Raw genomic sequence first — 13,788 nt, forward strand, 5'->3', positions numbered from 1 at the left:
GAGAAGCACCACATATTAATTTGATGGTCAAATGTCAAATTTTTAATTTTTATACAGAGTACAAAAATACAAATATTCCTTATGTATAAACTCAAATCTCACTTCTGTTTATTTTAGATAAAATTACTCCAACCACTCCAACAGAGCCAAAGCTCGGGAAATCAGGCCCTGCCTTCAGTAAGTACCTGTACATACCTGTGTATCAGCTTGACCAAAAACACTTCACACAAACACACTAAATGTATAATTTTTTCTCTCTATTGTGATATTCAGGTCCTCATTTTGTAGCTGTGAACAACAAGAATGAAATAATCGTGACAGACTTCCATAATCACTCTGTTAAGGTAAAGCTAAATGCAATTTTTCCCAGTATTCACTCTTCAAATCCATGTTTATTTAATGTTCTAGCTATTCGGGGTGATTTATGGTTTCATTCTCCCGATATCAGTGGAATAACTGAGCACTGAGTCTGCATTAAATGAATACAAACATGTTCATCTTACCAAAAAGTTTTCTGTATGAAATCGAGTTCATTTCTCGGTGCAAACGTCGTTGTTTGTTTCTGCTTTGTGGCCCAGTTTATCATCTTGCATGTACAAATTCTTTTTTTTTTTTCCAACCCAAAATTCATGCTGTATTTTGAGTCACTTACGGCAGCAAAGTTGATTCAGAATCAAATCTCTTTCGCAGTACTGATTGAACCCCTACGACAAACATCACCTCACTGACACAGTTGCTTTTGTCTGTTTCCAGTTGTTTCGGTCCACAATTGAGTGCAATCACTAACATTTGCCACTCTACGGTGTCTGAGCGACTTCCAGTGTCTGAGCAACATTCCATTTATATCGTTCAGAGAACTGAGCAGCTATAGGGTTAAGGGCCTTGCTCAGGGGCCCAGCTTGGTGTGGCTGGGATTTGGAATTTCGATGCAAAGTCAACAATACGAATATAAGATACATATGAAGCAGCTAACGATGCGATACGATGCAGTGGAAAAAATATGATGTTCTACAATTCAATATGGTTCACAGTTCGCTTTTTTTCTTTGGTTCAGACAGACAGCAAATAATCAATTTATTCAAGTGCCTTCTGACTTCTAACACATGGCACATTCACAAGCAAGCCTGTGTAGTGCAAACGAAAAAGAAAAAAAACCCAAATGGTCTGTTCCTGTTGTGTCTGCAGGAAGATGCAGCTCTACCTCTGCCATGTTAATCTGTATTCTATGTGACTCTCAGGAGAAGCCTTGGTCTCCGTAGTGTTGTGATGCGTCATATTTACGTAGCCGCAGTGGGGCTGAGAGAACGAGCGATAAACAGTTTAGTGAGGAGAAATCGATCTACATAAGATGTCGTTCACAAATTATTGGTCACTTTTAATATAAAATTATATTAAATCGTTTTTCCTACAGATGCAAATATGTTTAAACGATCGTGATACAAATGGCAATTTGTATTCGAAGCACACTTTTGTTTCACATTGTTAACTTTTATGCCAGTGCACCGACGCGAATCAGTAAATCCTGCCATCCGTACTATCTACTGATGCCGGTCTTCATTCTTGTAGGTTTATAATGCAGACGGAGAGTTCCTGTTTAAGTTCGGTTCTCATGGAGAAGGTAATGGCCAGTTTAACGCTCCTACAGGAGTGGCGGTGGATGGGAACGGGAACATTATTGTTGCTGACTGGGGTAACAGCAGGATACAGGTAAATTCCAGTCTTTACATACTGATGAAAAATGTAATTGCTGTCTTGTTTTAACACAACATTTTTGTTTATAGCGTTTTTGCCGTGTTCGTTATTGACTACGCATATCTTCTAATGATGTCAGAGCTATAAATACTATAAAACAATAAATATTGCAGTGTGCATCATGTAGACTTGTTACAGTCGACGACTAGCTAGCAGCGGCTCTTCTCTGTTTTGAATTTAGAATTTTTGCGACTACAAACAAATTTAACTTTGAGGACAGGTTTATTCCTATCCATGAAAGTTCGTAAAGCAAGGAGCGTCTGAATAACATGTACAACCTCTGAGGAAAAGCCCCATATAACGTACAACCTCTGAGAAAAACCCCATATAACATGCACAACCCACCAGAGAAACCTCATATAACATGCACAACCTCTGAGGAAAAACCCCATTTAACATGTACAACCTCTGAGAAAAAACCCATATAACATGCACAACCCACCAGAGAAACCTCATATTACATGTACAACCTCTGAGAAAAACCTCATATAACATGCACAACCCACCAGAGAAACCCCATATAACATGCACAACCTCTGAGAAAAACCTCATATAACATGCAAAACCCACCAGAGAAACCTCATATAACATGCACAACGTCTGAGAAAAACCCCATATAACATGCACAACTAACCAGAAAGCCCCTATATATCATGCACAACCTCCCAGAGAAACCCCATATAACATGAACAACCCCCCAGAAAAAACCCATATACATGCACACGGGTGAGTGACGTGCAAGGGGTGTCGAGTGATGTGGGGGGTGTTGAGTGACGAGTTTAATGAGCTTAATATATTTTAGAAACAGTATCCCTTGAATGTGTAAGATCTGATTCAGCTGCTGTATAATGTTGTTGGTGTAGTGACCTTACGCTGTCTGTGTCCTACAGGTGTTTGACAGCTCGGGTTCGTTCCTATCGTACATCAACACCACGGCAGACCCGCTGTACGGCCCTCAGGGTCTGGCTCTGACCTCCGAAGGACACGTGGCCGTGGCAGACTCGGGGAACCACTGCTTCAAAGTGTACCGTTACCTGCAGTAGGAATCCCATCATTCAGCAAAGTATTGTACATGTGTACTAGGTTTATTTCTTTTTTGTTTGCACATCAAAAAGGCCACAAACATGACCCTGATTCGAGTGTAATAAAAGCCCGAGCAGGGTCTGGCGTCAAACCCTCGCCGCTTTTGCACCGATTTGAATCGATTGTGATTTTATGAATTAAATAAAAAAAATAAAAACACGCACCACCAACAAATGAGAGTAATAACAATCGCAGCACTCTGATCGGTGTTTGCGAAGGCAGCTACTCTTCAGCTTTCACACTTTATCGACGTGTCAGTCCTCAAGGATCCGACCGTTAAATTCTGACCTTTCCAGTGGCATGAAATTTCCTGAATGATCAAGAAGACGTACTGTGAAAACAAGCCATTTTCTAACCGAACAACTCTGTGCATCGACTTGTTGCGCAGTACGTTAGCGCGTTCCTATCATACGGTGTGCTTTTTTTTGTTTCTTTTGCACCACTTTATAAGTATGAAGCTTCAAATGTCAGCATTTTGGCTCTTAATGCACAGGTAGAGGACACGCAGCTTATAGACCTGACGCTCATCCGCGTTACAGGTGTGTGAGCGTATCTGACAGGGGTGTCGCCCACAAACGGCACGACTCTAGTGAGTAGCAGTGAAGGTTTGGGTTTTAATTTATTTTATTTTGTACGCAGTGTTATGATTTACAGTACTCTATTTTTTTTTTTCATTTTTGTAATGTAACGTTTATCTGCAAATGCCTTGACATACAGTAGACGCTACTGCATGAACCGCTTCAGCGTAGGAAGCGAACATATTGCCAAACATATCTCCGTTTGTGCCAAGAGGACAAGATTATAGGAGGTGCCGACAGTTTTGCTTCTAATCTAAGTAGCAAAAATCCCAGAATTTCTCATGTTGCCATTAGCCAGACTGTTTATGGGGGTTGATTTTGTGCCAAAAGTACCAAAATGGCAATATTTATACATATCGCTCAAATAATAATGAATAAATAATAAATAAACCCCCACCCCCGGATATCGCAGGAGTTGTCGCTCAGTGGATAAGATGTTGATCAGAAGGTCATGGGTTCAAATCCCAGCACCACCAACCTATTAAATAGTCCTAATGAGAAGATGTTCAATCCACAAACTCCACAAAGCGATCTACTGTATATATTTATTCAAGGATGTTAAAATGATCTACTGGTGTAGGTGAGGTGGAGTCCTGGGTTGCAGTCAGCGTTCGCATTCATCACAGAGGTGTGCAGTAGGGTTGCTCTTTAGAGCTCCAATCAAGATCTTCCACTCCAACTTGTATAAAGCATATCTTCATGGAGCTGGCTTTGTGCCCTGAAACATCATCATACTGGATCAGGTTCGGGTTTCTTGGTGCAAGTGAAGGAAAATGAAATGCTAACAAATAGGAGGACATTGTACACAATTGTGTCTCCAACTTTGTGGTTACTGTTTGGGGAAGAAGCACATAAGGCTAGAAAAGTCCTACGTTTATGACATTTTGGCAGACGTCCTTTTGTTTTTAAAGCGACTCATAACTGAGCAGTGAAGGGTTAAGGGCCTTGCTTGAGGGCCCTACAGTGGCAGCTTGGTGGTGCTGGGATTTGAGCTTCAGAAATCCAGTGTCTTAACCACTTCCAAAAAAGTGCAGGTGTCCCAATGTTGTCTATCAGTATAGTGTATTTGCTGGGTATATTTTATCAGGATAATGTATATTATGTGGTTGCAAATGTAAATTTATTTGCTCCTTTTGGCACATAATCAACTCCAGTATCTGAACACATGAACCAGGCATTTCTTTTTATTTCTTTATTGAAGACTTTATATTGCATTAGTGATCAGTTTCCTCTCCAAAGCATCCAGCTGTTACTGTACTGTGCATTAATATAAACGATACACCCCCCTACCCTCATTCATTCTGAAGTCATGTGACATTTCTACACCATCTAAAGCAGGGTGGATACATTTCAAATAATGCTGTTCTGCTATGTAATTATGTTTTAATCACAATGATTGTGTGACTCAAAGTACTACCATTTACTTCCTGTTCATTCCCCAAGCTGGAGTCTCATGACTACCTTTTTAAAGAGAAGCAAGCTTTCAAAACTTCTGCTGTGCTGTTCCACAAACCCTCATTTTGTTCTTGGTCATCTGCACTGAAAATAAAAGCACACACTTTACTGAGCTACGTGTCGTGTGTGTGTGTGTGTGTGTGTGTGTGTGTGTGTGTGTGTGTGTGTGTGTGTGTGGTGTCACAAATGCTTCCTGTGTCGACTCGTGGTCTTCTCGTCGCCGCTAAACCGCACACTGGTTTACAGAATATGACTGTATGAAACTATCGAGAAGCAGACAAGCCTGCTTGCTTTTGGTCGCCTGGCACTTTGAAGCCGGGGGCATCTCCTCGATCCACACCTTATTATTCAGGATGTACCTGAAGCTGAAAAAAAAAAAACACTCATTCAGTAAGTCAAGTGGCTTTTTGATGGTCGAATGTTCCTCTAGGAGCAGGGTGGTACATAAAACATCTAAAAATGCAAGATAAAACAAAACGAACTAAAACAGTACTATACAGAGAACTTTTCAGACATGAGGGTGGGGGGAGATGGGGTTTCTTCTTTTTTACAGAGAGGAGTCAATCATTTTTAGATTTTTCAATCATTTGTGTATGTATATAAAATGCTCTGAACAATGGACAAAGCAGCTTTACAGAATCCTAGCTGGATTAGATCTTGATCCCTAATGAGCAAGTCACAGGACATGAAGAAACCTTCAGAGTTTGGGTTTATTTAACTTTACATAGTCCGAAAACAAACACACACACACACACACACGTTTAGGCAGAACATTGTGAGCACCTGCCTATTATTGTGTTGTCCCCTTTTTGCTGCCCAAACATTCCTGACTCATGAAACATTAACAGCATGGACTTCTTCAGCAGTTTGAGCTACAGGAGCTCGTCTGTTGGTTTGGACCACACGGACCAGCCTTCGCTCCTCGCGTGCATCAATGAGCCTCAGTAAATCATGTGTATTAGTCAGACCCTGTCACCGGTTCACCACTGTTCCTTCCTCGGAGCACTTTTGATAGATACTGACCCCTGCAGACAAGGAACAGCCCACAAGAGCTGCAGTTTTGGAGATGCTCTGATCCAGTCGTCTAGACGTCTCAATTTGGTACTTGTCAAACTCACTCAAATACATACACTTGCCCATTTTTCCTGCTTCTAACATGTCAATTTTAAGGAAACAAAATGCCTAATATGTTTCACCCACTAACAGGTGCCATCATAAATAGATGGTGTTATTCACTTCACTGCTTATAATGTGTGTGTGTGTGTGTGTGTGTGTGTGTGTGTGTGTGTGTGTGTACTGAAATCTAAAACCTATACATTATAATGGACAAAATTTTCCACATTTATTTCCAATTTGCTGTTATAAAAACCTCCACTCTTCTGGTTAGATGTTCTACTTTGAAAGATGTTTCCATTTGATTTTGGAGTGTGGTTGGGGAGCTTTAGTAAAGTCAGGTGCTGATGTAGGCAGATGAAGTCATTGGTGCCGTCGGTGTTTCTACTCATCCCAATGATGTCATGTCTAGTGCAAGTGAAGGGAAAGTTTTATGCTACAAAATCCAAAGACGTTCCTCCAACTTTGTGGTAACAGTTTGGGGAAGAACCACATATGGACTCTGTTTTTCCATTGCTTTTGTCCTATACACAGATCTATCTTGCAGTATGGATTGGTAAACCATTAGTCTGTGTTGGATAGATGCATCTTATAATGTTTTTTTACTTGGTGTCCCTTTGACTTTAGTACAAAACTGGAAAAGGTGTTTTTTATTTATTTATTTTTTATGTAGACTTACCGGGAATTATTGTTTCCCCCAAACGTAGTGTCATCCTGCCCCATGATCAGATAATTCGCATCGATTTTCAGGTTCAGCTCATCACATGATAAGCGATGGAGCACTTCCCGTACTTGACCTTCTTGGACGGTAATGTCCTTGCCTGTTTTTTTAAATATATATATTTTTATATAAAGCACGCAGATTTATTATAAACTGTAAATGTTAGCATGAGCAGTAGTTCGAAAGCAGACTCACCCGCCTGAAGGACTTTTGTAATTAATGTAGAATAATATAGAAACACGCCGTCCTGGCTGAAGTTCAAGATCTTGATGGTGTAAACTGTTAGAAATGTATAATTTATTATGTGGATAAAATATAGAATGTTTGAGGAAATATTCTAAATAATGCACATGACTTACCGTACTCAACAATGGGTGAAAAACAGGCATGCAGAAACCTGGTGTTCCTCTCCATGTTCTTACTGAAGGTGACTTTCAGCCTTGGACAGCCACCTACAGTAAAGCAGGCAGACAGCAGTCAGACTTGTACAGCTTTATTATGCAATAAAACGGGGGAAATGTAATCCTAATGTTTAATTGTAATTAATTAAGTGCACCCAATTGTGTGCTTCGAAATTTGTGGCAACAGTTCGGGAAAGAACCAATATATGGCTGGAAGAGTCTGGTGTCCCAATACTTTTGGCCAAAAGGTGATTTATTTTTATTTTAATGAATTAATTATTTATTTTCCCAAACAAGAATTGCATCAGACTTTGGCCAGAATTCAGTAACAGTAACATCAGGCAGGTTTTCCTACAACCACAAATGTAGGAACATTTGGGGCTACTTTCTAGTATTGATTTTATTTTAGAAGTGGAATACTTAACATTTTTTTTAACCATTTATAGTTACCTTTGAATGGCTGCCTTTTGGCAGACGCAATTATCCAGACCCACTTCTAATTAGCTTATTTACACAATTGAGCAGTTGAGGGTTAAGGGCCTTGCTCAAGGGCCCAGGAGCAACAGCTTGAGTGTGCTTGGATTTAAACTGCTGTCCTTTTCATAGGAAGCTTCAACACAATGTATTTCTTCAAGAATTCACTTTCCTTTACCTGGCACTGTTTCTAGGCCTGGGCAAGCTAGGCTTTCTCCAGTGAGCGCCACCTGCCCTGCCCTTCACCCTGGCCCATTGAAATTATTTACTTGTTTTCTATACAGTATAAATATTCATACTTTATTGCAGGCAATTTTGCAAAGATTATTAAAAGTGTTTCACCTTTTCTATGGAAGGTTGTGAATGATTTGTATGGTGTGGGGTGAAGAATTAGGGTGGGAGAATGGGAGAATTTTTTCCATCTAAATGAACTAGATGGTCAATTAGACTATTTATTTATTTATTTATTTATTTATTTATTTATTTAATAACACAAGCCAACTGTGAATTATTGAATATCTGAGCATGATTGCTGCAAGTGTACTTTCCCTGCAGGGATAAATCACCTGAACTGAACTAAACTGAACTGAAGTCCAACATCTTGAGACCAAAGCTAATGTCATAAAATAAATCTATTCTGGTAACTTGTGTTTGAGCAGCGCCGTCCTGATTGGAACTGAAGTAGCAAAGAAGCAAGTTGCATTTACTCATTACTGTAATCAAATTCAAAAAAGTTTAGTGTGTACTTTTTCCAAGTCATTTTTGTAATTTTTGCTTCAGTATGTTTTGTTTAAAGTATTGTACTTAAATACATTTTAAATACCTACATACACTATATTACCAAAAGTATTGGGTCACCTGGTCATAAGTACGCTATGTGATTTTTGAGCATCGCATTCCACATTTAGTCTCAATTCACTCTTATAATTTCCTCAACTCTTCTGGGAAGATGTTCCACTAGATTTTGGAGTGTGCTTATGTACATGTGTGTTTATCAGCCACAAGGGTGTACTGATGTGGGTGAGGTGAGGAGGCCAAGGGTGCATTCCAAAGGTGTTCAGTAGAGATGAGATCAGAGCTCTATAGCAGGCCACTCAAGATCTTCCTCTCTAAAGCATGTAAACCAGATCTGTCCACTTTGTGCACAGGAGCATCACCATGCTGGAACAGGTTTGGGTTTCCAAGTTCAAGTGAATGCAAAATTTTATTACAGCGCATCTAAAGATGTTCCTTCATTTGGAAACAACTAGTTGGAGATTTATATCCCCATGTACTTTATGAAACGACACTGGAAACCTTTAACCCCATTGTTTAAAAAAAAATAATGATAAATTTGACTTGAATTTTGAATAAGCGACTTTTTACATTTTCTTGGGTTGATTTTTCAAACCGTAACCTAAATTGTACTTCAGTAAAATTGAATTCAAGTATCTGTACTTTGTGGATCTGTAATCTTGTGGATCAGGCTTTGCTATAGAAACGTTGAGACGCGATCCTGTCAAGGTAAATATGTAAAGATTTTTAGTGTCGTCTCCGAGTGCGGTCACGCTCACCCTCGGCACACGTGCACACGTCTGCTTCGCACAGTTTGGCCAGCATTGGACTGTCCTTCGGCATTGTATAGAACACCGAACACTTCCTGTCTGTAAAACCAACACGGACATCGGTGAGTGTTTATTGCTGCATCTGAATCAGTGCACAGGCAGCAGAAGTGCCGAAAGATTCACTGACCTGGATTGTAATAGTCGTAGATGACGGCCGCTGCAGGCTGGACAAGGCCTACAGGAACGATCTGCTCTGCACGGAACCTCACACACGTCTCCTCGTCAGTGATCTGCCCATGAGAACCGTAAGTCAATGCTTTATTTTTTCTGGTATCTTCACCTACATTTAGACAAACAGATCCCTAGTTTAGGAATAAGATATACCAGGTTATGGTTTATCTTATTTAGGGTATTCAGTTGGGGTCAATGTTTTGCACCCCCTTCATTTTGATCTCATTTGGGTTTCTTTCTTTCTTTGAAATAAAGATGATTCAACCAAATAAAACCAACTTGATCACTTTCTTTTCCTTTCTTTCAATTTCTTACTCGTTCTTGGTCATTTCTTTCCTTCCCACCAGCCATCTCTCCACAATCTCTACACTCAAAAGCATTTAAAGTCAACGGTGTTGATGTCAGTTGACATATTGTGATGTTACAACCTGGACATGATCTGGACTTGCTGTCACGGATGTGCACAAATGACCCATAGTAATAAAACTGGAGGTCGATATAATTGATATTGATTGTTAAATGATCCACAAAAAAAAGGTGATTAATATTGTAAGAAATTAAAGAAAGGCTGCTGTGAAATCTCTTGATTGAGGTGGGATCAGGTATATAATACAGTGGAGTGAAGTTTATGATCTGCAAAAAAAATTGAAGATGGATTTGGACTGTAGATAATGTCAACAGTATTTGACTCAGGACTACAGCATCAATGCACCTCAACGTCGTTTAGCTGTAATTAATGGGCATTCGGTGCCACCCAGATGAGGATGAGGTTCCCCCTCATGATTCTGGTTCCTCTCAAGGTTTCTTGATTATGCCATCTCTGGGTTTTTTTTTCTTGCCAGAGCCGGCTTGTTTATTAAGGACGAACTTAATCATTCTTTCTTATTAGAAATGAGTTTATTAGAGGGACTGTGCAAGTAGGACATTTTGGACACAAGGTGAGAGAGGTGCAAAGGTGATTGTTTGGCCAACATTTTCAGATCTTCTACCTCCAGCTCCACCTCCTGTCTTTTACTCAATGCTACTGTCTCTAAACCATACGACATCGCAGGTCTCACCACAGTCCTATAAACTTTCCCTTTCACTCTCACAGCTACTCTTGTATCACATGGAATCATAGAATTTCACCATGCTGTAATGTTCATGTGATAAATAAAGGCGTCTATAATCGAATGCTTTGTAGATACAATGGAGAAAAAAGTGATAGGACTTAATAACTGTGTGTTACCTGATTAAAGTATAGGAATACTTTGTTGTGGTGAACATCATAATGGTCGATGTATTGCTCTGTGCCTTTTGCGTTCTACAGAGGAAACAGGAAAGAAGGACTCAAGTAAAAAAAACAGTACTGGTTCTGGTGTCATACGGAAATAAAAATAATTTTTTAATAATAATAAATAATAATAACTGTATCCGATTAACGTACATCTTCCAGATCTTTGATATATGGTGTGAGTCCGGTCAGGAGTGAGATGTCCACCAGGACCATACCAGTGGAATTTCTTTGTTTCTTGCTGTAATATCGGTGGGGGAAACACGTTTTGTCAAAGACATCCAAAACTGTAGGTTGCATACAAACCCTTTAAAAACCCCACAATCTAAAAAAAAATTTTTGAAAATGTAAAATGCTTTCAAATTTGTGGTGACAGTTTGGCAAAGAACCACATATGGATGAAGAAGTCTTTGGTTCCAATATGTCCATATACTGTTATAAAGTTTTTGTGTCAAATCAATGTTTGGCCAGAATTCTGTGACGACACACAATTTACAACCAAAGAAGTTGCAGAAACGTTTGTGGCTGCTCTCTTTTATTGACTTTATTATAAAAATCGGTGACTTCTTTTAGCAAAAAATATTAGATTATGAATTTAATGTAAAATCGTGCATACCTCACACACACTGTATAAACCAGTCTGTTTTCTTTCTGTAGTTCTTCTGGAGCTTGTCTTTTTCTGCGGGTGCGCAGATCAAACCAGTCCTGTCTGCTCATGGGTTCATCTCTCGCATCATAATCATAGTTATAGTAATCGGTCAACATCTTTTCATCTTCATCTTCTTCAGTAGATACTGTAGGGATAGATACGTTAAGCAAGCACAGGGTTTTAAGTTCAGACTGACTCATAAGATAACATGAACTTGTTTAACCTGAACAGGAACCGAATACTATCTGAAGCTGGAAGTGTGATATGCAATAGACATGCAGTATAACAGAAATTCTGAAAGCCTATATATGGACATTTTCTAGAGTTTACACCATTTCTACACATATGGACAAAGTTATTGGGACATCTGGGACACCTTTCCAGCCTTGTCCAGTTCTTCCCCAAACTGTTAAAGCTAAAGATCGTGAAGATCTCGAGTGGCCTGTTAAAGAGCTCTGACCTCAACCCTAATGAACACCTTCTGGATGAAATGGAACGCTGCCTGAAACCTAGACCTCCTCACTTCACCTACCAGATCTTCAAGGAGCTCACTTTGTGCCCAGGAGCATCACTATGCTGGAACAGGTTTGGGGTTACAAGTTCCAAGTGAATGCAACATTTTATTACAGCGCATTTAAAGATGTCTTGTACAATTGAGTGCCTCAAGTTTTGTGGTAACAGTTTGGAAAAGAACCACATATAGCAGGAAAGGTCAGGTGTCCCAATACTTTTGGCAATATAGTGTATAAAGAAATATGTATTAATGGTTGTTTTGGGTGACTTATGTATTATCTCTTAAACAGTGCTTGGTTTCTCTGGCAAATAAGTTCATTTCCTGCCTGCAATGTAGATGTGAAATTCAGTATAAGGTTCATGGGGTTAAAAAGTGGCCTAGAGTTGCTAAAAATGGAGATTACATACAGATTTGGAGTTCCCCATCCACTTTAACACTGAGATCGAAGTGGTCACAGAACGACTCATGCTTTTTCAGAGCTCTGTATGTCTGCATAACCTATAAAAGAAAAAGAGAACTGTGAGAGATTGATTCAATAATAATTCAATTCTGTACATGATATTGGCTTTAAAAGCAACATTACCGCTAATGTTCCTTTTCCTAGTCCCTTGACGTTCAGGACTACTTTGCCCACTTCTTTGACCTACGAAAACGTATTACTCAAACATATGCTGCATATTGAAATGAAATGGATAATGATAAACAAATTAAAGCAGAACGATAGAATATTTCTCTTACTTCAATCGCTGTTTGGGTCAGTGCTGTTTTCTTGTTTAAGTGCATATCCTGCCTAAGCTTGTCGTTCACACATATTTCCACTCTCAGGTCCAGGTCTTCCAGGTCATTCCTCTGGATGCTAAATTTGGACAGGGCCTCAAGGGCTACGACTGTATCCTGAGAATCAGAGGACTTAAAAATCAAGTGGTATCGCTATCCAGTGAGACGCTGCTACACAACATGTCACAAATCTAATCTCTAATAAACATTTCTAATCCTGTCTATCCTCATCACTCCCAATGAAAATCTCAGGATCTTCAGCTCTGCTACCTCCAGCTCCACCTCCTGTCTTTTACTCAATGCCACTGTCTCTAATCCATACAACATCGCAGGTCTCACCACAGTCCTATAAACGTTCCCTTTCACTCTCACAGATACTCTTCTATCACAAATCACTCCTGTCACTCTTCTCCACCCACTCCACCCTGCCTGCACTCTTTTCTTCACTTCTCTAACACACTCTCCATTACTTTGCACTGTTTACCCCAGTTACCTGAACCCCTCCGCCTTCTCCACCTCTTTTCCCTGCAACCGCACCACTCCACTGCCCTCCCTATCATTCACACACATGTACTCTTACCCATACTGACTTTCATTCCCCTTCTCTCCTCTGTACCTCCACCTCTCCAGGCTCTTCTCAACCTGCTCACTACTCTCACCACATATCACAAGATCACCAACAGAATACCAAGTATTATGGTTTGATAAAAAAAAACAAAAAAAACAACTGGAATTAACAATGCTTTAAAAATACTTGAATATTTAGAATTCTGAATTGACCAGTTATAATAATTATATACAATTTACGTTGTATAAAAAATGTTGTGGTTAATTGGAAAGAAGCAACAAATTCAGTAAAAAAAAGGTTTAAACACCATTTCAAAATAGACTAAGTGTAGAATCCAGGGTTGTGATGTCAAAGTATCAGGATTTATTTCAGCAGAAACAGTCGGTTTCATGGAAGAGCCCAAAAACTGTAAATGCAGTCAAGACTCATTCTTTTTTTATTGGCCACACCCCTTTATCGGCATCATTATTGTCAAATAATTAGGTACTTGTCAAGGCCAATGCTGCAAGTTCCCATCTGTGTCAAATTTTTAATAATAATCAAAAAAAGTGTGAGGAAGAAGAAGAAAAGTGTTTTCCAAGAACTTCAAAAACATGTGACTCAGTCATGGTTCGGGTCTTGGCCCGTCCATGATTTCTTGTTATCGCACTAAAAC

The 13,788-nt window shown here is 39.5% G+C and overlaps 2 protein-coding genes across 3 annotated transcripts in view; one reads left to right on the forward strand and one right to left on the reverse strand.

Annotated features, from left to right (window-relative positions):
- Window positions 1-4,980, forward strand: part of trim3a (tripartite motif containing 3a) — a 32,824-nt gene extending 27,844 nt beyond the window's left edge. The window contains 4 exon segments of the mRNA XM_046862237.1: window positions 118-177; window positions 274-344; window positions 1,567-1,707; window positions 2,643-4,980. Of these exon segments, the coding sequence (XP_046718193.1) occupies window positions 118-177; window positions 274-344; window positions 1,567-1,707; window positions 2,643-2,795 (425 nt within the window). The 3' untranslated portion in view covers window positions 2,796-4,980.
- Window positions 4,591-13,788, reverse strand: part of c4 (complement component 4) — a 32,864-nt gene continuing 23,666 nt past the window's right edge. Inside the window, exons 30-41 of one of the 2 annotated variants that reach the window (XM_046862235.1) lie at window positions 12,527-12,682; window positions 12,372-12,431; window positions 12,196-12,286; window positions 11,242-11,419; window positions 10,779-10,866; window positions 10,581-10,655; window positions 9,309-9,411; window positions 9,131-9,220; window positions 7,062-7,154; window positions 6,898-6,981; window positions 6,661-6,802; window positions 4,591-5,233 (exon numbers count right to left, since the gene is read on the reverse strand). In XM_046862235.1, the coding sequence (XP_046718191.1) occupies window positions 5,092-5,233; window positions 6,661-6,802; window positions 6,898-6,981; window positions 7,062-7,154; window positions 9,131-9,220; window positions 9,309-9,411; window positions 10,581-10,655; window positions 10,779-10,866; window positions 11,242-11,419; window positions 12,196-12,286; window positions 12,372-12,431; window positions 12,527-12,682 (1,302 nt within the window). In that variant the 3' untranslated portion in view covers window positions 4,591-5,091. Of the gene's footprint in view, window positions 5,234-6,660; window positions 6,803-6,897; window positions 6,982-7,061; window positions 7,155-9,130; window positions 9,221-9,308; window positions 9,462-10,580; window positions 10,656-10,778; window positions 10,867-11,241; window positions 11,420-12,195; window positions 12,287-12,371; window positions 12,432-12,526; window positions 12,683-13,788 lie in introns of those variants that run through there. The other variant, XM_046862236.1, reaches the window with a different exon arrangement.

Source organism: Silurus meridionalis, chromosome 12 (assembly GCF_014805685.1).
Source record: "Silurus meridionalis isolate SWU-2019-XX chromosome 12, ASM1480568v1, whole genome shotgun sequence".
Classification (NCBI taxonomy): domain Eukaryota; kingdom Metazoa; phylum Chordata; class Actinopteri; order Siluriformes; family Siluridae; genus Silurus; species Silurus meridionalis.